Raw genomic sequence first — 25,571 nt, 5'->3', positions numbered from 1 at the left:
CTGTCTGGCACATGCCTACCTGAACTTGGGCATGCATGCAGACAGACAGATGCACGCATGCATGCACTCACACACGGAAAGGCCCCGAGGTCTGATCCACGGATTGTAATAATGGAAAGACCGAAGCCATGTGAAGATACAGTGGGGCAAAAAAGTATTTAGTCAGCCACCAATTGTGCAAGTTCTCCCACTTGAAAAGATGAGAGAGGCCTGTAATTTTCATCATCGGTACACTACAACTATGACAGACAAAATGAGAAAGAAAATCCAGAAAATCACATTGTAGGATTTTTAATAAATGTATTTGCAAATTATGGTGGAAAATAAGTATTTGGTCAATAACAAAAGTTTATCTCAATACTTTGTTATATACCCTTTGTTGGCAATGACAGAGGTCAAACATTTTCTGTAAGTCTTCACAAGGTTTTCACACACTGTTGCTGGTATTTTGGCCCATTCCTCCATGCAGATCTCCTCTAGAGCAGTGATGTTTTGGGGCTGTTGCTGGGCAACACGGACTTTCAACACCCTCCAAAGATTTTCTATGGGGTTGAGATCTGAAGACTGGCTAGGCCACTCCAGGACCTTGAAATGCTTCTTACAAAGCCACTCCTTCGTTGCCCGGGCGGTGTGTTTGGGATCATTGTCATGCTGAAAGACCCAGCCACGTTTCATCTTCAATGCCCTTGCTGATGGAAGGAGGTATTCACTCAAAATCTCACGATACATGGCCCCATTCAGTCTTTCCTTTACACGGATCAGTCGTCCTGGTCCCTTTGCAGAAAAACAGCCCCAAAGCATGATGTTTCCACCCCCATGCTTCACAGTAGGTATGGTGTTCTTTGGATGCAACTCAGCATTCTTTGTCCTCCAAACACGGCGAGTTGAGTTTTTACCAAAAAGTTATATTTTGGTTTCATCTGACCATATGACATTCTCCCTATCTTCTTCTGCATCATCCAAATGCTCTCTAGCAAACTTCAGACGGGCCTGGACATGTACTGGCTTAAGCAGGGGGACACGTCTGGCACTGCAGGATTTGAGTCCCTGGCGGCGTAGTGTGTTACTGATGATAGGCTTTGTTACTTTGGTCCCAGCTCTCTGCAGGTCATTCACTAGGTTCCCCCGTGTGGTTCTGGGATTTTTGCTCACTGTTCTTGTGATAATTTTGACCCCACGGGGTGAGATCTTGCGTGGAGCCCCAGATCGAGGGAGATTATCACTGGTCTTGTATGTCTTCCATTTCCTAATAATTGCTCCCACAGTTGATTTCTTCAAACCAAGCTGCTTACCTATTGCAGATTCAGTCTTCCCAGCCTGGTGCAGGTCTACAATTTTGTTTCTGGTGTCCTTTGACAGCTCTTTGGTCTTGGCCATATTGGAGTTTGGAGTGTGACTGTTTGAGGTTGTGGACAGGTGTCTTTTATATTGATAACAAGTTCAAACAGGTGCCATTAATACAGGTAACGAGTGGAGGACAGAGGAACCTCTTAAAGAAGAAGTTACAGGTCTGTGAGAGCCAGAAATCTTGCTTGTTTGTAGGTGACCAAATACTTATTTTCCACCATATTTTGCAAATAAATTCATTAAAAATCCTACAATGTGATTTTCTGGAATTTTTTCCCTCATTCTGTTGAAGTGTACCTATGATGAAAATTACAGGCCTCTCATCTTTTTAAGTGGGAGAACATGCACAAAGGGTGGCTGACTAAATACTTTTTTGCCCCACTGTATATGCTGGCAGTGAAAAGACAATGTTTACCCACATCCAACTGACACAGGAGTAGGACAATAAAATAACCAGAGTAAAAATAAACATAATGTTCTGAAAATCAATTATTTTAAAGATACGTTGGCAGATTATTGGAAGCCTGAGACCACCCTCCCTGTCACAGTACAGGTCCTGTTCTAACAGGAAGTAACCTCACCTCATCCCCGGCCTGAGGCACACTCCTCAGGACAGTGAGTGAGTGACCAAAATTAATCTGCACAACACAACAATCCCATGGTTTATAAGCCACTATCCTGCTGCCACTTACGCAAAAAGCCAGACGGTTTTACAGTGCAAGGAAGGTTAATCGAATTGCTAATATTTTTCTTTACTGGTAATGTCACATTGAGATGATGCTTAATCTTTTATCCAGCAGAGTGGCCCGGGGAAACCAAGGCTGACAACATCCTTCTTTATTTATTTTGTGTATCATTCAAGTCAAGGTGCATCAATACAAAAAGATGTATCAAGTTGAAAGGCATGTAAGCATTCTCTCGGTGATTGGGGAGGAAAGAAGGGAGGGAAGGTTGCTGATGGGCTAGTCTGAGGTTAGCTCCCACTGATGAATAGGGTTTGATGTGAAACACGGAGCAGCTGAGCAGCTTTGTCTGCTCTGCCTGGCTCAGTCTGGTCAGGTGGCTCTCCCTCCAGGTAGGAGTAATGGGCAAGACGGAGGGAAGGAGGGAGCCAAAAGACAAACAGTGGGACTCCACCAGCTAACAGCCTGCTAACAGCCAGCGAACAGCCAGCGAACAGCCAGCGAACAGCCAGCGAACAGCCAGCTAACAGCCTGCTAACAGCCTGCTAACAGCCAGCGAACAGCCTGCGAACAGCCAGCGAACAGCCAGCTAACAGCCAGCTAACAGCCTGCTAACAGCCTGCGAACAGCCAGCGAACAGCCAGCGAACAGCCTGCTAACAGCCTGCTAACAGCCAGCGAACAGCCAGCGAACAGCCAGCTAACAGCCAGCTAACAGCCAGCTAACAGCCAGCTAACAGCCAGCTAACAGCCAGCTAACAGCCTGCCAATCAACAGTAATCGACAGGGAGAATGACAGCCTGGCTGTGGCTGGAGATGGAGAGGAACAAAGGAACTCGCTGCCTCCCTCTAGTACCATCTTCTTGCTGTCATGTTTTTTTTGTAGGGGGCTGGTGGGTGAAAACATGAAATGGAGAAGAAGATGGGGTTGTCTGGTCCCTATCACGTCAGCTGTTTGATTTACCCAAACTCAGAATCCATTTACCATCACACAAACATACCCCTTCCTTACCAGAGTCCTCCAGTCAGGGCAAAACATTTTAGTCATTTTGAACCAGACCTGCAATGATCAAAGCAGGGTGATTTGCAGACACAATACTGAGACAGGGCCAGGGCTGTCATCTCTCACTAATGGGAACAGAACAGCTTCTTAGGGAACAATAAGGGAAATCCACACAGAGCTTGCTCATTAACTTCACTTAAATAGCCACCATGCAGCCTGCCACACAGCAGCACCCTGCTCACTAAATGGGTATGTAATATGCTGACAACACTCAGCTGGTGCCCTTCAAGGAAGAACAGAGACAAAAACCCAAAGCTAGAAAACATTACTGGGGTTCTGCTCATAAGACTAAAGCCCAGTCTGTCAGAGTGAGACACTTGGAGCTAAAGCCTTGTCTGCTGACAAAATCTGTAGTGGTGTTCTTATTAACACATTGGTAGTGCATACCTGGTTTAAGATTAATATACACTCTGAGACAAAAAGGTGCTATCTAGAGCCTAAAAGGGTTCTTCGGCTGTCCCCATAGAAAAACCCTTTGAAGAACCATTTTTGGTTCCAGGTAGAACCCTTTTGAGTTTCATGTGGAACCCTTTACACATAGGGTTCTACATGAAACCCCAAAAGAGTTCTACCTGGAAATAAAAAGGGATCTACCTGGAACCAAAATGGTTCTCCGTTGGGGACAGATTGGGGACAGAAGAACCCTTTTGGAACCCTTTTTTCTACGAGTGTAATAATCATATTGTATAGTGAAGAAGATAATGAAGAAGTATGTGTACACTAGAGGGAATGGTCATGTTTGATCTGAATAACCCCCTTCTGGCCACAAAGGAAACTACACATCGGTGTATCTTTCCCATCAGAAGATTTTTTTTTTAAGAATAAAAATGAAAAAAAGATAGTCCTTCATTGCTGACTCTATCTACATGCAGAATTTTATTAGGCATAGCAGCAACAGCAGCAGCTAACGTACAAGCTTGTTCCTATTAGGTTCATCTGAGGACAGAGGGGATGTAGACTGACTGGACCTTGAAGAGCCATATGGAACCCCACTCTACCATTCCCTTTTATTCCTGGTACCCCACTCTACCATTCCCTTTTATTCCTGGTACGCCACTCTACCATTCCCTTTTATTCATGGTACCCCACTCTACCATTCCCTTTTATTCATGGTAGCCCACTCTACCATTCCCTGTTATTCCTGGTACCCCACTCTACCATTCCCTTTTATTCCTGGTACCCCACTCTACCATTCCCTTTTATTCATGGTACCCCACTCTACCATTCCCTTTTATTCCTGGTACCCCACTCTACCATTCCCTTTTATTCCTGGTACCCCACTCTACCATTCCCTTTTATTCATGGTTCCCCACTCTACCATTCCCTTTTATTCATGGTACCCCACTCTACCATTCTCTTTTATTCCTGGTACCCCACTCTACCATTCCCTTTTATTCATGGTACCCCACTCTACCATTCCCTTTTATTCCTGGTACCCCACTCTACCATTCCATTTTATTCCTGGTACCCCACTCTACCATTCCCTTTTATTCCTGGTACCCCACTCTACCATTCTCTTTTATTCATGGTACCCCACTCTACCATTCCCTTTTATTCCTGGTACCCCACTCTACCATTCCCTTTTATTCCTGGTACCCCACTCTACCATTATTTTTTATTCCTGGTTCCCCACTCTACCATTCCCTTTTATTCCTGGTTCCCCACTCTACCATTCCCTTTTATTCCTGGTACCCCACTCTACCATTCACTTTTATTCCTGGTACCCCACTCTACCATTCCCTTTTATTCCTGGTACCCCACTCTACCATTCACTTTTATTCCTGGTACCCCACTCTACCATTCACTTTTATTCCTGGTACCCCACTCTACCATTCCCTTTTATTCCTGGTACCCCACTCTACCATTCACTTTTATTCCTGGTACCCCACTCTACCATTCCCTTTTATTCCTGGTACCCCACTCTACCATTCCCTTTTATTCATGGTTCCCCACTCTACCATTCCCTTTTATTCCTGGTACCCCACTCTACCATTCACTTTTATTCCTGGTACCCCACTCTACCATTCCCTTTTATTCATGGTACTCCACTCTACCATTCCCTTTTATTCCTGGTACCCCACTCTACCATTCCCTTTTATTCCTGGTACCCCACTCTACCATTCACTTTTATTCCTGGTACCCCACTCTACCATTCACTTTTATTCCTGGTACCCCACTCTACCATTCCCTTTAATCATGGTCTTCGTGACCAGAGCACATGTCCCAGGCTGTACAATGTCCAAGTGATCTTCTTCAACGTTGGTATTACAGTATACTGGAACAGAAGTAACTACCTTTCATAAAAAAACTGGAATGTGTGCTTGATGGCTAGTAATACATTTATTTTCTGAAGATATATCTACTCCATACAAATCAAGGGTGCTTTTTTCACCTCAGAACAGCCTCAGTTTGTCAGGGCATGGACTCTACAAGGTGTCAAAAGCGTTCCACTGGGATGCTGAACCATGTTGACTCCAATACTTCCCACAGTTGTGTCAAGTTGGCTGGATGTCCTTTGGGTGGTGGACCATTGTTGACACACAGTAAACTGTTGAGCATGAAAAACCCAGCAGCGTTTTAGTTCTTGACACAAACCTGTGCGCCTGGCACCTACTACCATACCCCGTTCAAAGGCACAATTGTTTGTCTTCCCCATTCATCCTCTGAATGGCACACATACACAATCCATGTCTCATTTGTCTCAAGGCTTAAAAATCCTTCTATAACCTGTCTCCTCCCCTCCCCTACACTCCCCTACATCTACACTGATCGAAGTGGATTTAACACGTGACATCAATAAGGGATCATAGCTTTCACCTGGTCAGTCTATGTAATGGAAAGAGAAGGTATTCTTAATGTTTTGTAATACTCAGTGTACCTAAACATAGGGACAAGGGATGATTCATTCCTCATTGATGAATGAACTTTGTTCAAAACAACAAACAATTGTTTACATTAATCAAATACCTATACAACACTTCTGGTCTATTATCATAGTGAAACATCTGCAGTCTAAGCACTTTAGTGTTAAACACATTTTAAATGGAAGTGAACTAGGGGTTAAAGTCAGAAGTGGCTGAGTCGGGGGTCAGTTGACAATGAGGTGGGTTATGATCAGCACACACTAACAGACACCTTCAGAGAGCTGTCAGCTCTCCCTCAGTCCTCCTTTATCAAGACCTCCTCACCACCGCTCCGTGACCTCGCGCCCAGAGTTCACACGACTGCAACACCAGTGGGGATCCAGCTTGCCAGCCAGGCAGCCACAACAACACTCTACTACACTCTACTATACTCCAACCCTGTCACTCAATCTGCCCTAGCCAGACTGGCATCAAACCAACACAGAGGCCAATGCAAAGGAAAAACACCAAACTACAACACAAAGCCAACACATCTACAACCTCTACAACCACATCAAACTGAAAAGGAATCCCAGCTAGTGAATAAATCAGTACTTACAAGACGTAATGCAGAAGTATGCCCATGAATCACCACATTCAATACATTAACATTGCAGTAGACAACAAAACATCTGTAGAACCTCTACACTTTGAGTTGACATCAGCAGTGATTCAACAGCCCTGAAAGTTCAGCCGTTCAGAAGAGGGCAGAAGTAGCTTGGTTACATTACCTGGCAGACTTCATAGAGTAGTTTGTATTGCTCCTCAGGCTTCTGCAGGGTACAGAGGCTGCATCCCATGGTGGAGGAATCTCACCATACAGTCTTGCTCTCCAGTCAGCCAGGCAAGTTTTCTCTCTCTCTGGGCTGCTGGCTCACATGGAGCTGCTGACCAGGCTGCTCCGTCTCGCAAACTCACCCAGGAAATAGGTTTAGCTGAAAGGATTTACATGAAGGCTGTGCAGCCAGTCATGCACGCGTGTCCTGAGTGTGTCTGAGTAGGAGTAAGCACGCTCTACTCTCAGTCTGTCTCTCACTAACTCACTCCCTCCCTCACTCTGAGCCAGCGCCTCTCCTCAGCCCAAATACACCCCCTCATGCATATTAAGCAGCCGCTCATTGAATAATCATGAGGGACTGTCCCAATATGATGGGGTGAGCTAACCGCAGACTATGCTAGTGGAAGTTTTATTCATTAACAATAATTACGTCTATTGTGCTGGGGACAAAATGAGTGACATGGAGGATTTTTGTAGTCACTGCAAACAAACACGATTTCCTTTTATGGGGGGGGCAAGGAGATGTTGTCAGTCTTAATTATTCCAGGAATTTCATTTGAATGGTTTAGCATTGTGACAATGAGCCCAGCCCCATGTGCAAGGAGCCACATAAAGGCATCCATCTCCAATGTCGATCTAGACACAAAGTCCACAGAAATGCTCTATAGCTTTTTCACAAAAGAGGTTGACATAAAACAAAGGAGTAGAGGGAATTTGAAATGTTTCATGCCCCGGGTTCAATTTAGGCTTTTTTTCGCCATGACCTTTGTCACATTCTTTCTTAGGAAAAGCCAAACTATTCTTTCTCCTATTGGGTGGGTAGATGGACAAACAAACAAACAAATCAAATGTTTAAGCTTCCTAAAACATAGAGGGAAGCTTCAACCAATGGAGCCACTGATGGTAAGTGACATGCCATTCTCTGCATCCTCGGTGGTGTCGCAACGCTAAGTCAAAAGCTGCCCTTTCCAGTACCTGAGCTGACAATGGCTACGGCTCCAGTGTGCAAGACCTGGCATGGGTCTTGGTACACGCTCCGGTGCCATGCAGCCATCCAAACTGTAATGCCAATTAGGGTTTGATAGTGGGGCACCGGGTGGCCCTGCGTATTTCGATAAGGGGTGGCAGTGCCCTCCCAGAAACAGAGTGCCACTGTGGTACCCTCTGCCTCTGCTCCACTTACGCAGTTAGTGACACATCGGTCCGTCACGGCTGATGTCACTTAGCAGTCAGTGATCATCAAGGCCTATGTTGGGGAGTCCTGGGAGAAGGGCAACCCGCCGCTCATGTCAGTACACTGGCAAAGATTAATGACCTATTGAGGCCAATTATGTAAGGAAATGACGGATTGTGTGATAAGTGCAGGTAGCCTAGCGTTTAAAAGCGTTGGGCCAGTAACTGCAAGGTTGCTGGTTTGAATCCCCAAGCTGTCTGGGTAAAACATTTGTCGATGTGCACTTTCATCTCTCTGTGTTTCATAATTTTCCATTTCGGCAACATTAAAGAGAAGAGGATGGCATTGATATTTCTCTACAAGTCGAGAAACACACACACACACACGCACGCACGAACACACACACACACACACACGCACGCACGCACGCACGCACGCACGCACGCACGCACGCACGCACGCACGCACGCACGCACGCACGCACGCACGCACGCACGCACGCACACACACACACACACACACACACACACACACACACACACACACACACACACACACACACACACACACACACAAATCAGTACCATGGACAGACACATAACATTTAGCTTACATTGATTGGACTAAATGTTTTTTGGAATCGTTTAGTTGTCACTGTGTTAGACTAAGCAGAGATGATTTGATGATGTTGAAATGGTCCGTAAATAGTGGAGCCAACTCCTATTTTCTTTGCGATTTGCAGTAACTCTCCGCTGTCCGAAATCAATGGTTGTTTAGTAGTCCAAAAATGTCGGAAACATTAACTTGATTGACCATGTTTTCGTAACATGCAATTTGCTATGTGGACTCCACCAGACAGAGGTTGCTCTACGGTTTTGTGATGAAACAAAGCTGTGGTTAAATTTATTCTGCCGCTGTGGCTTCTTATTGTCTCAGCCTTAGGTCTATATAACACGGTGTCAAGGCATATGAACTAACAGGTTATAGATCAAACAACACAATTATCACAACACATAGGTTGTAATTATGGCTTTTCCTGGCTTGGCTTCCCCAGTGAGTTTAACCACACACCGCTACTAGCTCCTACAGGGTCTTCATTCCTGCGTCTGTCAGATGTGGGGGTTATCACAAAAATACATTATTTCAGACACTGGTAAACAGGGCCCCAGCCCATATCCCATGTCCTCTCTTTCATAGAGCATGCTGGGTTGTATTCATACCGGTCTACATCACATGGCTGGCTGTGTCCCTGGCGTGGTGGCTGGTGTTGATAGTGGTACATGAGCACTGTGCAGGGTGTTTCCGCAGGCCAGATGTTTCCACCAATCCCTATCCGTCTGTCAGCATTGCTTCCCTCACCACTACCTCCCAGGCCTGCTCCACCATGGGCCCTGGCATAGCCTAACGTAGCATCCCAGGCCTGCTCCACCATGAGCCCTGGCATAGCCTAACGTAGCATCCCAGGCCTGCTCCACCATGAGCCCTGGCATAGCCTATCGTAGCATCCCAGGCCTGCTCCACCATGAGCCCTGGCATAGTCTAACGTATCATCCCAGACCTGCTCCACCATGAGCCCTGGCATAGCCTAAGGTAGCTTCTCAGGCCTGCTCCACCATGGGCCCTGGCATAGCCTTTTATTTATTTATTTTTATTTTACCTTTATTTAACCAGGTAGGCAAGTTGAGAACAAGTTCTCATTTACAATTGCGACCTGGCCAAGATAAAGCAAAGCAGTTCGACAGATAAAACGACACAGAGTTACACATGGAGTAAAAACAAACATACAGTCAATAATGCAGTATAAACAAGTCTATATACAATGTGAGCAAATGAGGTGAGAAGGGAGGTAAAGGCAAAAAAAGGCCATGATGGCAAAGTAAATACAATATAGCAAGTAAAATACTGGAATGGTAGTTTTGCAATGGAAGAATGTGCAAAGTAGAAATAAAAAAATAATGGGGTGCAAAGGAGCAAAATAAATAAATAAATAAAAATTAAATACAGTTGGGAAAGAGGTAGTTGTTTGGGCTAAATTTTAGGTGGGCTATGTACAGGTGCAGTAATCTGTGAGCTGCTCTGACAGTTGGTGCTTAAAGCTAGTGAGGGAGATAAGTGTTTCCAGTTTCAGAGATTTTTGTAGTTCGTTCCAGTCATTGGCAGCAGAGAACTGGAAGGAGAGGCGGCCAAAGAAAGAATTGGTCTTGGGGGTGACTAGAGAGATATACCTGCTGGAGCGTGTGCTACAGGTGGGAGATGCTATGGTGACCAGCGAGCTGAGATAAGGGGGGACTTTACCTAGCAGGGTCTTGTAGATGACATGGAGCCAGTGGGTTTGGCGACGAGTATGAAGCGAGGGCCAGCCAACGAGAGCGTACAGGTCGCAATGGTGGGTAGTATATGGGGCTTTGGTGATAAAACGGATTGCACTGTGATAGACTGCATCCAATTTGTTGAGTAGGGTATTGGAGGCTATTTTGTAAATGACATCGCCAAAGTCGAGGATTGGTAGGATGGTCAGTTTTACAAGGGTATGTTTGGCAGCATGAGTGAAGGATGCTTTGTTGCGAAATAGGAAGCCAATTCTAGATTTAACTTTGGATTGGAGATGTTTGATATGGGTCTGGAAGGAGAGTTTACAGTCTAACCAGACACCTAAGTATTTGTAGTTGTCCACGTATTCTAAGTCAGAGCCGTCCAGAGTAGTGATGTTGGACAGGCGGGTAGGTGCAGGTAGCGATCGGTTGAAGAGCATGCATTTAGTTTTACTTGTATTTAAGAGCAATTGGAGGCCACGGAAGGAGAGTTGTATGGCATTGAAGCTTGCCTGGAGGGTTGTTAACACAGTGTCCAAAGAAGGGCCGGAAGTATACAGAATGGTGTCGTCTGCGTAGAGGTGGATCAGGGACTCACCAGCAGCAAGAGCGACCTCATTGATGTATACAGAGAAGAGAGTCGGTCCAAGAATTGAACCCTGTGGCACCCCCATAGAGACTGCCAGAGGTCCGGACAGCAGACCCTCCGACTTGACACACTGAACTCTATCAGAGAAGTAGTTGGTGAACCAGGCGAGGCAATCATTTGAGAAACCAAGGCTGTCGAGTCTGCCGATGAGGATGTGGTGATTGACAGAGTCGAAAGCCTTGGCCAGATCAATGAATACGGCTGCACAGTAATGTTTCTTATCGATGGCGGTTAAGATATCGTTTAGGACCTTGAGCGTGGCTGAGGTGCACCCATGACCAGCTCTGAAACCAGATTGCATAGCAGAGAAGGTATGGTGAGATTCGAAATGGTCGGTAATCTGTTTGTTGACTTGGCTTTCGAAGACCTTAGAAAGGCACGGTAGGATAGATATAGGTCTGTAGCAGTTTGGGTCAAGAGTGTCCCCCCCTTTGAAGAGGGGGATGACCGCAGCTGCTTTCCAATCTTTGGGAATCTCAGACGACACGAAAGAGAGGTTGAACAGGCTAGTAATAGGGGTGGCAACAATTTCGGCAGATAATTTTAGAAAGAAAGGGTCCAGATTGTCTAGCCCGGCTGATTTGTAGGGGTCCAGATTTTGCAGCTCTTTCAGAACATCAGCTGAATGGATTTGGGAGAAGGAGAAATGGGGAAGGCTTGGGCGAGTTGCTGTTGGGGGTGCAGTGCTGTTGTCCGGGGTAGGAGTAGCCAGGTGGAAAGCATGGCCAGCCGTAGAAAAATGCTTATTGAAATTCTCAATTATGGTGGATTTATCAGTGGTGACAGTGTTTCCTATCTTCAGTGCAGTGGGCAGCTGGGAGGAGGTGTTCTTATTCTCCATGGACTTTACAGTGTCCCAGAACTTTTTTGAGTTAGTGTTGCAGGAAGCAAATTTCTGCTTGAAAAAGCTAGCCTTGGCTTTTCTAACTGCCTGTGTATAATGATTTCTAGCTTCCCTGAACAGCTGCATATCACGGGGGCTGTTCGATGCTAATGCAGAACGCCATAGGATGTTTTTGTGTTGGTTAAGGGCAGTCAGGTCTGGGGAGAACCAAGGGCTATATCTGTTCCTGGTTCTAAATTTCTTGAATGGGGCATGTTTATTTAAGATGGTTAGGAAGGCATTTTTAAAAAATATCCAGGCATCCTCTACTGACGGGATGAGATCAATATCCTTCCAGGATACCCCGGCCAGGTCGATTAGAAAGGCCTGCTCGCAGAAGTGTTTCAGGGAGCGTTTTACAGTGATGAGTGGAGGTCGTTTGACCGCTGACCCATTACGGATGCAGGCAATGAGGCAGTGATCGCTGAGATCTTGGTTGAAGACAGCAGAGGTGTATTTAGAGGGGAAGTTGGTTAGGATGATATCTATGAGGGTGCCCGTGTTTAAGGTTTTGGGGAGGTACCTGGTAGGTTCATTGATTATTTGTGTGAGATTGAGGGCATCAAGTTTAGATTGTAGGATGGCTGGGGTGTTAAGCATGTTCCAGTTTAGGTCGCCTAGCAGCACGAACTCTGAAGATAGATGGGGGGCAATCAGTTCACATATGGTGTCCAGAGCACAGCTGGGGGCAGAGGGTGGTCTATAGCAGGCGGCAACGGTGAGAGACTTGTTTTTAGAGAGGTGGATTTTTAAAAGTAGAAGTTCAAATTGTTTGGGTACAGACCTGGATAGTAGGACAGAACTCTGCAGGCTATCTTTGCAGTAGATTGCAACACCGCCCCCTTTGGCAGTTCTATCTTGTCTGAAAATGTTGTAGTTTGGAATTAAAACTTCAGAATTTTTGGTGGTCTTCCTAAGCCAGGATTCAGACACAGCTAGAACATCCGGGTTGGCAGAGTGTGCTAAAGCAGTGAATAGAACAAACTTAGGGAGGAGGCTTCTAATGTTAACATGCATGAAACCAAGGCTATTACGGTTACAGAAGTCGTCAAAAGAGAGCGCCTGGGGAATAGGAGTGGAGCTAGGCACTGCAGGGCCTGGATTCACCTCTACATCGCCAGAGGAACATAGGAGGAGTAGAATAAGGGTACGGCTAAAAGCTATGAGAATTGGTCGTCTAGAACGTCTGGAACATAGAGTAAAAGGAGGTTTCTGGGGGCGATAAAATAGCATCAAGGTATAATGTACAGACAAATGTATGGCAGGATGTGAATACAGTGGAGGTAAACCTAGGTATTGAGTGATGAAGAGAGAGATATTGTCTCTAGAAACATCGTTGAAACCAGGAGATGTCATTGCATGTGTGGGTGGTGGAACTAATAGGTTGGATAAGGTATAGTGAGCAGGACTAGAGGCTCTACAGTGAAATAAGCCAATAAACACTAACCAGAACAGAAATGGACAAGACATATTGACATTAAGGATAGGCATGCTTAGTCGAGTGATCAAAAGGGTCCGGTGAGTGGAGAGGTTGGTTGGTGATTTAGACAGCTAGCCAGGGCATCGGTAGCAAGCTAGCATAGGATGGAAGTCTGTTAGCCACCCCTTACGTTCCGTCAGTAGATTAGTGGGGTTCCGTGTGGTAGAGGGGATTAATCCAAATCACACAACAACAACAAAAATAAAAACAATAGATATAGTTATAGAGGCCCAAGAAGAAAATATAATAATAATAATTTAAAAAATAATTAAAAAAAAATAATAATAAAAAAATTGTCTATTTTCTATTCAGATAGCAGCCGGTAAGACAGCTAACGGTTAGCAGGCCGCAGATGGGCGTTCAGGTAACGTCGCGACGGAGGAGCCGGCCGAATAACTCCTTCGGGTAGATAACGTCGGCAGTCCAGTTGTGAAGGCCCGGTGGGGCTCCGCGAAGGCAGTAAAACGGGTCCGGATAGGTGACTGCAGCCCAGGTGTGATTGATGGAACTCAGGAGTGATTGACGGAGCTTGCTAGCTCCGATGGTCACACGGATAGCAGCTAGCTAGCTGTGAGATCCGGGTATGAATGTCCAGGGACATGGAGAGAAAAATTGGTCCGGTATGTTCCGTTCCGAGCCGCGCTGCGCCGTACAGAACTGGCGATAGATTTTCGAGCTAAAGGATAGCTGATGACCACAAACCGTGGTTAGCTGAATATTAACGATTTGCCAGTAAAGGAGCTAACTAGCTTCTGAACTAGCTTCTGGATTAGCTTCTGGCTAGTTTCAGGCTAGCTTCTTGGAGTTTCTGGCTAGCTTCTTGGAGGATTACAGATCTGAGGTAAATAATACTTTTTTATAAATATACATTGGTGAGGCGGGTTGCAGGAGAGTGTTTTGAAGATGAGTTGATGGAAAATAAAAATAAAATGTATGTGAAAAAGTTGTAAATATATATATATACAGGACACGACAAGACGAGGACAAAAGACGTCTGAACTGCTATGCCACCTTGGAGAAGTTGATGCCTAACGTAGCATCCCAGGCCTGCTCCACCATGAGCCCTGGCATAGCCTAACGTAGCATTCCAGGCCTGCTCCACCATGAGCCCTGGCATAGCCTAACGTAGCTTCTCAGGCCTGCTCCACCATGGGCCCTGGCATAGCCTAACGTAGCATCTCAGGCCTGCTCCACCATGAACCATGGCATAGCCTAATGTAGCAGGTGTAGAAAGACACCCGAGTGTAGTTCCCACTTCCCTTATTCAGAGGAAATAGAAGTTAAGTTGAAAATACTGTATCCATGAAATCCAGATTTTAGCATTTTCTGGCTACTCCACATAGGCTAACCATGGCACTGCTCCATGGCACTGCTCCATGGCACTGCTCCATGGCACTGCTCCATGGCATCCTCCTTCAGAGCAAGACAACCCCCTCCGGTGTTCATTCTATAGGATCCAGCCCTAGCCTTATCCATCTGCAGAGGTTTAACCATTGGAGGACTGGCAATGAATAATCATCTCTTTTCCCACCACGTTAGTTTTGAAACACCCAGCACGCCTTAACAACAGAAACAATATGATAGTATTACAGAGCTGATACCCAGGAAAACCTGTCACAGGCAAATTAAGGATTAGCTACATTTGCAGGAACTGTTATTATAATCAGTATTATAGTGTGTAGTCCAACAGCTTGTATTTAGCCCCAGTGGTATTTAGTATTTAGTGGTATTTAGCCCCACCATGACAGCCAGTGCTATGCTAGTCTTAGCCACAGTGTTGGCCTGCCTGGGGCTGGAATGAATGGAGCAATTTAGAGAGAGAGCACACTCTCTATGCATCTCTTTCACACTATATTCAAGAACAAAGAGCACACACTCAATCTCATATAGGAACACCTGAAAGAGAAGAGAGCCAGAGAGATATTCACACTGGAGAATGAACCACATGACTGACAAAGAAACAATATGGATGGGATAAAGTACAGTGGAAGTTGGAAGTTTACATACACCTTAGCCAAATACATTTAAACTCAGTTTTTCACAATTCCTGACATTTAATCTTAGTAAAAAATCTGTTTTATGTCAGTTAGGATCACCACTTTATTTTAAGAATGATAAATGTCAGAATAATAGTAGAGAGAATGATATATTTCAGTTTTATTTCTTTCATCATATTCCCAGTGGGTCAGAAGTTTACATACAGTACACTCAATAAGTATTTGGTAGCGTTGCCTTTAAATTGTTTAACTCGGGTCAAACGTTCCGGATAGGCGTCCACAAGCTTCCCACAATAAGTTGGGTGAATTTTGGCCCATTCCTCCTGACGGAGCTGGTGTAACTGAGTCAGGTTTGTAGGCCTCCTTGCTCACACACGCTTTTTCAGTTCTGCCCACAATTTTCTATAGGATTGAGGTCAGGGCTTTGTGATGGCCACTCCAATACCTTGACTTTGTTGTCCTTAAGCCATTTTGTTACAACTTTGGAAGTATGCTTGGGGTCATTGTCCATTTGGAAGACCCATTTGCGACCAAGCTTTAACTTCCTGACTGATGTCTTGAGATGTTGCTTCAATATATCCACATCATTTTCCTCCCTTATGATGTCATCTACTTTGTGAAGTGCACCAGTCCCTCCTGCAGCAAAGCACCCCCACAACATGATGCTGCCACCCCCGTGCTTCACGGTTAGGATGATGTTCTTCGGCTTGCAAGCCTCCCCTTTATACTCCAAATATAACGATGGTCATTATGGCCAAACAGTTCTATTTTTGTTTCATCAGACCAGAGGACATTTCTCCAAAGAGTACAATCTTTGCATGTGCAGTTGCAAACCGTAGTCTGGCTGTTTTATGGCGGTTTTGGAGCAGTGGCTTCTTCCTTGCTGAGCGGCCTTTCAGGTTACGTCGATAAAGGACTCGTTTTACTGTGGATATATGTGTGGAGTGCTTGAAAAACTAGTTTTAATGACTCCAACCTAAGTGTATGTAAACTTCCGACTTCAACTGTACGTAGACTTGATTAATTCATCACAAAAATATGACAATGGAAATAATAGCCTAATAATCTGTCTTTCACGCCCTGATCTGTTTCACCTGTCCTTGTGCTTGTCTCCACCCCCTCCAGGTGTCGCCCATCTTCCCCATTGTCCCCTGGGTACTTATACCTGTGTTCTCTGTTGCCAGTTCGTCTTGCTTGTCAAGACAACCAACGTTTTGTCTCAGCTCCTGCTTTCCTCAGTCTCTCTTTTCTCACTCTCCTGGTTTTGACCTTTGCATGTCCTGACTCTGAGCCTGTCTGCCTGACCACTCTGCCTGCCCCTGACTCTCAGCTTGCCTGCCGTCTGGTGCCTTTTCCACTACTCTGGATCACCGACCACTGCCTGCCATGACCTTTCATTTGCCTGCCCCTGTTGTTGTAATTAACATGGTTACTTCAACACAGTCTGCACTTGGGTCTTACCTGAAACGTGATAGCACGAACTGGCCATGATTGACCCAGCAGACTTGGACCAGCACAGCAATGCCATCTACTCCCAAGGAGCCCTCATTGGTCGACACGAGGAGTTACTTAGCGGTCTGATGGAAGGGTTCCAAGACGTGGCCAAATGTCACGACCTAGCATTGGACGCTTTGCGGGAGCAATTCCATGGGTTGCTTACTAGGCAGCCTACCACGACGGTACCCTCCCAACCCCTCAGTAACCCAGCTGATAGCAGCGCTGTCACCTCGATTTCCCGGGAACCCCGCTTACTTCCACCGGAGCACTACAATGGAGATTCCAGAACCTGCCGGGCATTTCTCAGTGCTCCCTCATTTTCGAGCTGCAGCCTTCTTCGTTCCCTTAGGACCCCTCAAAGAAAACATACATTATTGCGCTGTTGTCCGGGAGGGCACTCGCCTGTGCCACGGCGGTGTGGGAGCAACAATCGGCCGTCTGCCTCAGTCTGGAGGTATTCGTGGCGGAGGTGAGAAAAGTTTGAGGCTCTGGTGGACGGTAGAGAGGCTGCCCAGAAGTTACTCCAGCTTCGGCAGGACTCCCTCAGTGTGGCAGACTATGCGGTGGACTTCCACACGCTAGCAGCGGAGGGTGTCTGGAACCCGGAAGCGCTTTTCGGCACGTTCCTGTACGGCTTATCGGAGGAAGGACGAGCTTGCAGCCTGGGAACTACAAACGGAACTTGACTCACTCATCACTTTAACCATCCAGATCGATGGTTGGCTACGGGAATGTAGGAGGGAGAAGAGGTCTGATTACGGTCCCAATCGCTCACTCAAGGATTCCACCTTGCATCTGATGAACTCCAGAAGTCCCCAGCGTTTTTGTCCCCGCGAGGAACCTAGCTTACCCGAGTTCTTCCAAGAGCCTCAGAAGACTGCCGATTTGCCTCTTCCCGAGCTAATGCAACTCGGCAGGGCTAGGCTGTCTCCAGCCGAACACTTACGCAGACAACACTCAGAGTTGTCTGTATTGCAGTGCTGCCGGTCATTATGTGTCTACCTGTTCCGTCAAGAGACCTAGCTCATTGGTAGGAATGAGTACTCTGGGTGGTCTTAAGGATAATTTTGCATCTCCATGCCACCCTGCTGTGGGGCAACTAGTCCAAGTCTTTCCAGATACTCATCGACTCGGGGGCCGATATGAGTCTTATGGACGTTACCATGGCGTCCGAGCTCGGCATCCCCACTCAACCCCTCTCCATTCCCATGGATGTTAGAGCGCTGGACGGGCACTCTATAGGCCGGGTCACCCACCATACCACCTCCATCAACCTACGAGTGTCGGGGAACCACAGCGAGACAATGCAATTTCTGCTAATTGAGTCTATGCAGGTTCCTGTGGTGTTGGGATTCTTTTAGGCTCCAGCGACACAATCCCTTGATTGATTGGACTACTGGTGCCATTGTGGGTTGGAGCCTGTTCTGCCACGCTCAATGCCTAAAATCAGCTCTGCCTGCCCTGGGACGTCTTCCTGGGGGCTCGGAAATTATTGCCCCGAACCTCTCTGCCATTCCCTCAGAGTACCAGGACCTCTGGGAGGGGTTCATTAAGGCCTGGGCTACTTTGCTTCCGCGACACCGACCAGTACCCAAGGATGTTAAGCCGGATGCGTTGGCACGCCACTATAGCCCCGCGTCTACACCCTCGGAGGCCGAGACCTTTCACCCTGCTCCAAAATCATTAGACCCTCTGCTGTTTGTCCTCTGTTGCCCCGTACCCTCCGTATACTTCTTACTTGTCATGTGTCTTGATGTAAATTCATGTCTCACAGCCCTTTGTCTCCTGTCTCAGCTCCTGCTCTTTTTCTCGCTCTTCTGGTTTTGACCTTTGCCTGTCCTGACTCTGAGCCCGCCTGCCTGACCCTGACCCTGAGTCTGCCTGCCTGATTACTGACCCCTGCCTGCTGGGACCTGTCGTTTGCCTGCTGCTGTTGTAATAAACTTTGTTACTTCAACACAGTCTGCACTTGAGTCTTACCTGAAACGTGATACTGTCACTGCATTAATCAAATGACCAATTAATTTCTAGTTGCTGTGACAACAGTATACCATCGCCCGCCCTCCCCCACCACTGCAAAAATGTTGGGGTGTAAACAGACTTCAAACAGCAGCTTGATCTATGGGCTCTGGAGACAAGGAGTCCAACAGCAAGTCCCAGTCATTAGTGACAGACAGAGACACAGTCTCCTGCCTCTACACAGGACCCAGTAACAAGTAGGACCAAGAGGTAATAATGTCATGTGTGTCACTGTAAACATCGGGGGGTTTGGCTAGAGGAAGGGACAGGGGTTATCATGTCCCTCCCTCATTGGCTATGGGGTCCTTTGAAAGTGTGGGTCTCCTGTGCTGTGTAGCTCCCTGCTTGACTGGGTCATTTATATTCATGGTGTCTCTGTAGTGCCGCTCTGTGGCACTCTGCTCTGTAAGGGTCCCACTGGGGCCAGTTTAACAGTTGTGTTTTTAACTACAGCAACAGAGGTGCGGTGCGACACTCACTGACTGGGACTGGCTCAGAGTCACTCTCTGTCTTCCACACACTTTCTCATTATCTGTCTCTCTCTTACTCTTCCTTTGTTAGACAAGTTCTCAGGATACATTTGGATTGAAGAGACCAGAAATCACATACGTGTGTGCAGCATCTCCAACAGTTATTTCACCTGTTATTACCATGATTGTGTGTCCTTCCTCAGCCTATAAACTATTGACCAAAGTTTGACAATGTCTCCATTCTACTATGATCCACTCGGATACAGGTGGCATGTATTTACAAGTGTGCAGTTGACACCTGCTCAACACCCGCTCAGCTCAGACTAATTGAGGATTTACTGTGAGTGCACCAGTGTTAACAGGGTCAGTCTCAGTGCTGATCTGTGGTGCAGTTTAAACAGTGCTTTTACTGCCTGTCTGACTGCAGGGCAGAGCAGCATCTCTGTAGATCTACCAGGGTCTCTTCACCGTGCCACTGAGTTAAGTGAAGATGACCTCGGCATTTCAGCACGCCAAGCTGGAAAATGTCAAGCTATCAGTCTTCCTATCTATCAGACGATTCGCCTGGGAAAAATAAGTTGTGTGAATGTCTTCCAACCTGGATATGGTTTTTATGACCTGAGAAGATCAGAGAGAAACAGGGGGGTTAGCAGAATGTTGAGAATGATCTGGGGTAGTGACGATGTGGAAACATGTGAAGAAGGAAAACAGGAAACGATGACTGACAGTGATAAGAGTCCAGTCCTTCTCACACTCCATAATGCTCTGTCCAGACACCAGCAGAGGTGGTGGGAGGGGTGGAGTAGAGACATCTATATAAATAAATAGAAGTCTCTGGTTCCTTCCATGGCTGATATATTCCATGTCACCTCCCCTCCCTGCAGACATGATAGGCCAGGCTGAGACTAGGCTGTGGAAGTAGAAAGGAGAGAGGAGTGGTCATAATCTCACAGGCTCCCACAGTGGTGTGGCCGGGTAGAGATTCAGTGGCGTCTCCCCTGAGTTGACTTTGGACCTGGGCTACACCTATCATCTCCTTAAACTGTAGACAATATGAGGGATGGAGGACCCACTCTGTTCAGCACTGGCTTTATGAATAATGGAGACAGCAGGTGAACAGGTGTGAGAAAGAGGGACAGAGAAGAAGAAGAAAAAGAACAAGGAGGAGGAAGAGAGAGAAAGAGAGAGAGAGCGGGGAGAGAGAGAGGGAGGGAGAGGGGGAGAGAGAGAGAGGGAGGGAGAGGGGAAAGAGAGTGAAGGAGAGAGGGGAGAGAAAGAGAGAGAGGGGGAGAGAGAGGGGGGAGAGAAAGAGAGAAAGAGAGAGAGGGAGAGAAAGAGAGAGAGGGAGAGAAAGAGAGAGAGGGAGAGAAAGAGAGAGAGATAGAGAAAGAGAGGGAGGAAGAGAGATGGTGGGTGTAAGAGGAGAGTGAGGAAGAGTAAGCAGAGGGTGTAATTTAATGAGTTCCCCTCCCTTAAGCCTTGCCGTTGGGGCCTGTGTGTGTGTGTGTGTGTGTGTGTGTGTGTGTGTGTGAGTGTGCGTATGTGTGTCCACCCCTAGAACAATAGTCTGTGCATAATTTAACAGACATCTGTCAGCTCCACGTTGCTGTTGACTGTGATCCACAGATCCTCCACCAACAGAGACAGGCACCAGGGGAATCACAGTCCCCACAACCTTTTAATTTGGAGGGGAGAGCAACTAATAATGTCTACCCCTGCTGTACAGTATGGTCATTTACTTGGCCTGGGAGAAAACCATGCAGAGGATCACTGTCTCAATCACTAGATATGCCTTAACAAAGATATTCTGAATGTATAAATAGGTTCCTTTCAGAGAGTACATAAACTACGCTGTAATGTGACGAAGCAGAATAGATGTTATTTAGATTCCTTCCTACTCTTAGAGGAGTTAGAAAACAAAACATCAGATTGCATTTAAATCTCATTTCCTCTCCATCTCCCCACATCACTGTATGTCTTTCATCATGTACTGCATTCAGCTGGGGCTACCTCTCTACCTCTACCTGTCTATATTTGCCATCTTGTGGGATATGGGAAAACTAAACAAAGTCACTACAAAAGCACACAACCACATGCCATATCTGATAAGAAAATATCACTCACTGCCGAACAGCAAAACAACAGATCCAATGCAGAGTTTGTTAGCTTTTAAAAAATAAACAGTGTTCACACACTGGAGATTTCAGGGCACCATGCTGCTTCTAATGGAGTGATCTGGCTATAAGCTGCTGTCTGTCAGAGAGAGAGAGAGATAGCGAGTGACAGCGATAGTGAGCGACAGCGAGGGTGAGAGAGAGCGAGCGAGAGCTGGGTGTTCACACAGGGATTTGAATGTAAATAAATTGGTTCTGTGATGACAGAGAGTGACTGAGTCTGAGGTAATGGATTCTCCCTAGCCAGGGGGCTGAGAGATCCAATATGTCTCCAGCCATGGCAGGACTCCAACCCTCCAATGCAGGACCTCTGGTCCCAGCAAAATTAACGGCCATAATAGGGCCACTAAAATCACCACCTAACCTTTGCTACAAATAAAAAGGCTGCCGATTGCCTCCAGCAAGGTATCATAAAACACTATTTACAGCTAATTATCCAAATGCCACGACATTCCTCCTGAAGGTAACTCATGACGCTTGTCAACACAGTTATTAGGCAGAATATTAAAGGAGTTCATATTTCATCCCTGTCGCACCGGTCGCATCTCTCCTGTTCTGAGAGCAGAGATACAGCTAGGTGGGCAGTGGGGCACCCTCCATCCTCCATGACCAGGGACTCTCTCTCTCTGTCTCAGTTCTGACCTGGACACTGGCTCCTGTCACCAGCTCATTCACAGACCCATCAGCACTCCTGGCTGAGTCGGTGTGTTTACAGCCAAGGTTGTGGACTGGACAGAGCTCAATTGTTTGGGCATGGAGTGAGACAGGACCACTGTGGGATTGAATCAGTTTGTTTGTGTTGCAGGTGGTCTGTCTCTGGGGCTGTGGATATTGGACAGGTCCATGTTCAGGAGTCCATCTCATTACATTACAGTGCCTTCCCAACTGAAAGGACTGAGTGAGGGATGACCTCATTGACAGGTGAGTAACTGACATGAGGATGATATCACAGATTTCTATACTAGAACAGAGACCTACTGTAGGCCCACAACCAATAAGTCAACCATGATGAATGAGGATCACTGCTGAAGGAGTAAAGAAACAATATTTCTCTATGTGCAAAGCTGACCGTCTGTGTTATTTCACAAGATTTAATGATATTGGAACATCTTAACTGGGCTAACTCAAAGACTGAGACACTCAGTAAATCTTTACATTAACAACCCCTCTCCCCGTTAGTCACTCAGCCAGCAGACAGACAGTGACCTCTGTGTAGCCAAGCGAGAACTAGAGTGGGAATTCCCAGCCTCCCTGTTATTTTTGCCGAGTCACTGAGCAGTTTTAAAGTGAGGTAGATGTCCCATCTCTTAAGATCGGTCATGCCTGACATCCAGACACATTGGACTACACTATGAATGATAGCTAAAGTAAATTTATGCAGGCTGAACCCTCCACCGCTCACCGATAAGTAACTAAACATACACTTACACACAGTTTCTGCTTGGTCTTTAAAGACAATTCTAGTTGTTAGATTGTCTTGCAGAATGATTCAGGAACAACATCTGATATCAGATGGAACATTTGAAGGCAGAGAAGTTCATTCTAAATATTGTCATCTTCAGGGCAATCATACAGTAGATGTAGAGAAAAGTCATTGTTTTATTCTCTGTAGTTTTCCCTGTGATAGGAAATCATCACAGTTGTATTGAGTAAAGTACACTACATGACCAAAAGTATGTGGACACTCATGGACAGTAATATTGAGATGGTCCCCCCCTTTGCAGCTATAACAGCTTCCACTCTTCTGGGAAGGCTTTCCACTAGATGTTGGAACATTGCCACGGGGACTTGATTCAATTCAGTCACAAGCGCATTAGTGAGGTCGGGCACTGATGTTGGGCGATTAGGCCTGGCTCGCAGTCGGATTTCCAATTCATCCAAAACGTATTCGATGGGGTTGCGGTCAGGGCACTGTGCAGGCCAGTTATGTTCTTCCGCACCGATCTCAACAAACCATTTCAGTATGGACCTCGCTTTGTGCACAGGGGCATTGGCATTCAGAAACAGGAAAGAGCCTTCCCCAAACTGTTGCCACAAAGTTGGAAGCACATAATCTGATTTCCCTTCACTGGAACTAAGGGGCCTAGTCCAAACCATGAAAAACAGTCCCAGACCATTATTCCTCCTCCACCAAACTTTACCGTTGGCACTATGCATTCTCCTGGCAACCACCAAACCCAGATTTTTCCGTCTGCCTGTCAGACGATGAAGCGTGATTGACTTCAGAGAACGAGTTTCCACTGCTCCAGAGTCCAATGTCGGCTAGCTTTAAACCACTCCAGCCAACGCTTGGCAATGCGCATGGTGATCTTAGGCTTGTGTGCGGCTGCTCAGCCATGGAAATCCATTTCATAAAGCTCCCGACGAACAGTTATTATGCTGACATTGCTTCCAGAGGCAGTTTGGAACTCGGTAGTGAGTGTTGCAACCGAGGACAGGTGATTTTTATGCGTTACACGCTTCAGCACTCGGCTGTCCCATTTTGTGAGCTTGTGTGGCCTACCACTTCACGGCTGAGCCGTTGTTGCTCCAAGAAATTTCCACTTCACAATAACAACACTTACAATTGACCAGGGCAGCTCTAGCAGGGCATACATTTGATGAACTGACTTGTTGGAAAAGGTGGCATCCTATGACGTTGCCACGTTGAAAGTCACTGAGCTCTTCAGTAAGGCCATTCTACTGCCAATGTTTGTCTATGAAGATTGCAAGGTTGTGTGCTCAATTTTATACACCTGTCAATAACGGGTGTGGCTGAAATAGGCGAATCCACTCATTTGAAGGGGTGTCCACATACTTTGTATACAGTGGGGAGAACAAGTATTTGATACACTGACGATTTCGCAGGTTTTCCTACTTACAAAGCATGGAGAGATCTGTAATTTTTATCATAGGTACACTTCAACTGTGAGAGACGGAATCTAAAACAAAAATCCATAAAATCACATGATCATATGATTTTTAAGTAATTAATTAGCATTTTATTACATGACATAAGTATTTGATACATCAGAATAGCAGAACGTAATATTTGGTACAGAAACCTTTCTTTGCAATTACAGAGATCATACGTTTCCTGTAGTTCTTCACCAAGTTTGCACACACTGCAGCAGGGATTTTGGCCCACTCCTCCATAGAGACCTTCTCCAGATCCTTCAGGTTTCGGGGCTCTCGCTGGGCAATACGGACTTTCAGCTCCCTCCAAAGATGTTCTATTGGGTTCAGGTCTGGAGACTGGCTAGGCCACTCAAGGACCCTGAGATGCTTCTTACGGAGCCTCTCCTTGGTTGCCCTGGCTGTGTGTTTCGGGTCGTTGTCATGCTGGAAGACCCAGCCACGACCCATCTTCAATGCTCTTACTGAGGGAAGGAGGTTGTTGGCCAAGATCTCGCGATACATGACCCCATCCATCCTCCCCTCAATACGGTGCAGTCGTCCTGTCCCCTTTGCAGAAAAGCATCCCCAAAGAATGATGTTTCCACCTCCATGCTTCACGGTTGGGATGGTGTTTTTGGGGTTGTACTCATCCTTCTTCTTCCTCCAAACACGGCGAGTGGAGTTTAGACCAAAAAGCTCTATTTTTGTCTCATCAGACCACATGACCTCCTCCCATTCCTCTTCTGGATCGTCCAGATGGTCATTGGCAAACTTCAGACAGGCCTGGACATGCGCTGGCTTGAGCAGGGGGACCTTGCGTGCGCTGCAGGATTTTAATCCATGACGGCGTAGTGTGTTACTAATGGTTTTCTTTGAGACTGTGGTCCCAGCTCTCTTCATGTCATTGACCAGGTCCTGCCGTGTAGTTCTGGGCTGATCCCTCACCTTCCTCATGATCATTGATGCCCCACGAGGTGAGATCTTGGATGGAGCCCCAGACCGAGGGTGATTGACCGTCATCTTGAACTTCTTCCATTTTCTAATAATTGCTCCAACAGTTGTTGCCTTCTCACCAAGCTGCTTGCCTATTGTCCTTGTAGCCCATCCCAGCCTTGTGCAAGTCTACAATTTTTTTCCCTGATGTCCTTACACAGCTCTCTGGTGTTGGCCATTGTGGAGAGGTTGGAGTCTGTTTGATTGAGTGTGTGGACAGGTGTATTTTATACAGGTAACAAGTTCAAACAGGTGCAGTGGAGAACAGGATGG

The 25,571-nt window shown here is 46.4% G+C and overlaps 1 protein-coding gene across 2 annotated transcripts in view; it reads right to left on the bottom strand.

Moving 5' to 3' along the window:
- LOC109898167 (E3 ubiquitin-protein ligase PDZRN3-B) overlaps nt 1-25,571 on the bottom strand; it is a 138,796-nt gene that overhangs the window by 20,469 nt on the left and 92,756 nt on the right. The window contains exon 1 of one of the 2 annotated variants that reach the window (XM_020493023.2): nt 6,727-7,409. The exons of the other annotated variant lie outside the window; for it this stretch is intronic. Coding sequence (XP_020348612.1) covers nt 6,727-6,795 — 69 coding nt within the window. The 5' untranslated portion in view covers nt 6,796-7,409. Of the gene's footprint in view, nt 1-6,726; nt 7,410-25,571 lie in introns of those variants that run through there. 2 annotated transcript variants of the gene reach the window in all.

The sequence above is a fragment of the Oncorhynchus kisutch genome, linkage group LG1 (genome assembly GCF_002021735.2).
Source record: "Oncorhynchus kisutch isolate 150728-3 linkage group LG1, Okis_V2, whole genome shotgun sequence".
NCBI lineage: Eukaryota > Metazoa > Chordata > Actinopteri > Salmoniformes > Salmonidae > Oncorhynchus > Oncorhynchus kisutch.
This window is presented reverse-complemented; position numbering and strand designations above follow the sequence as displayed.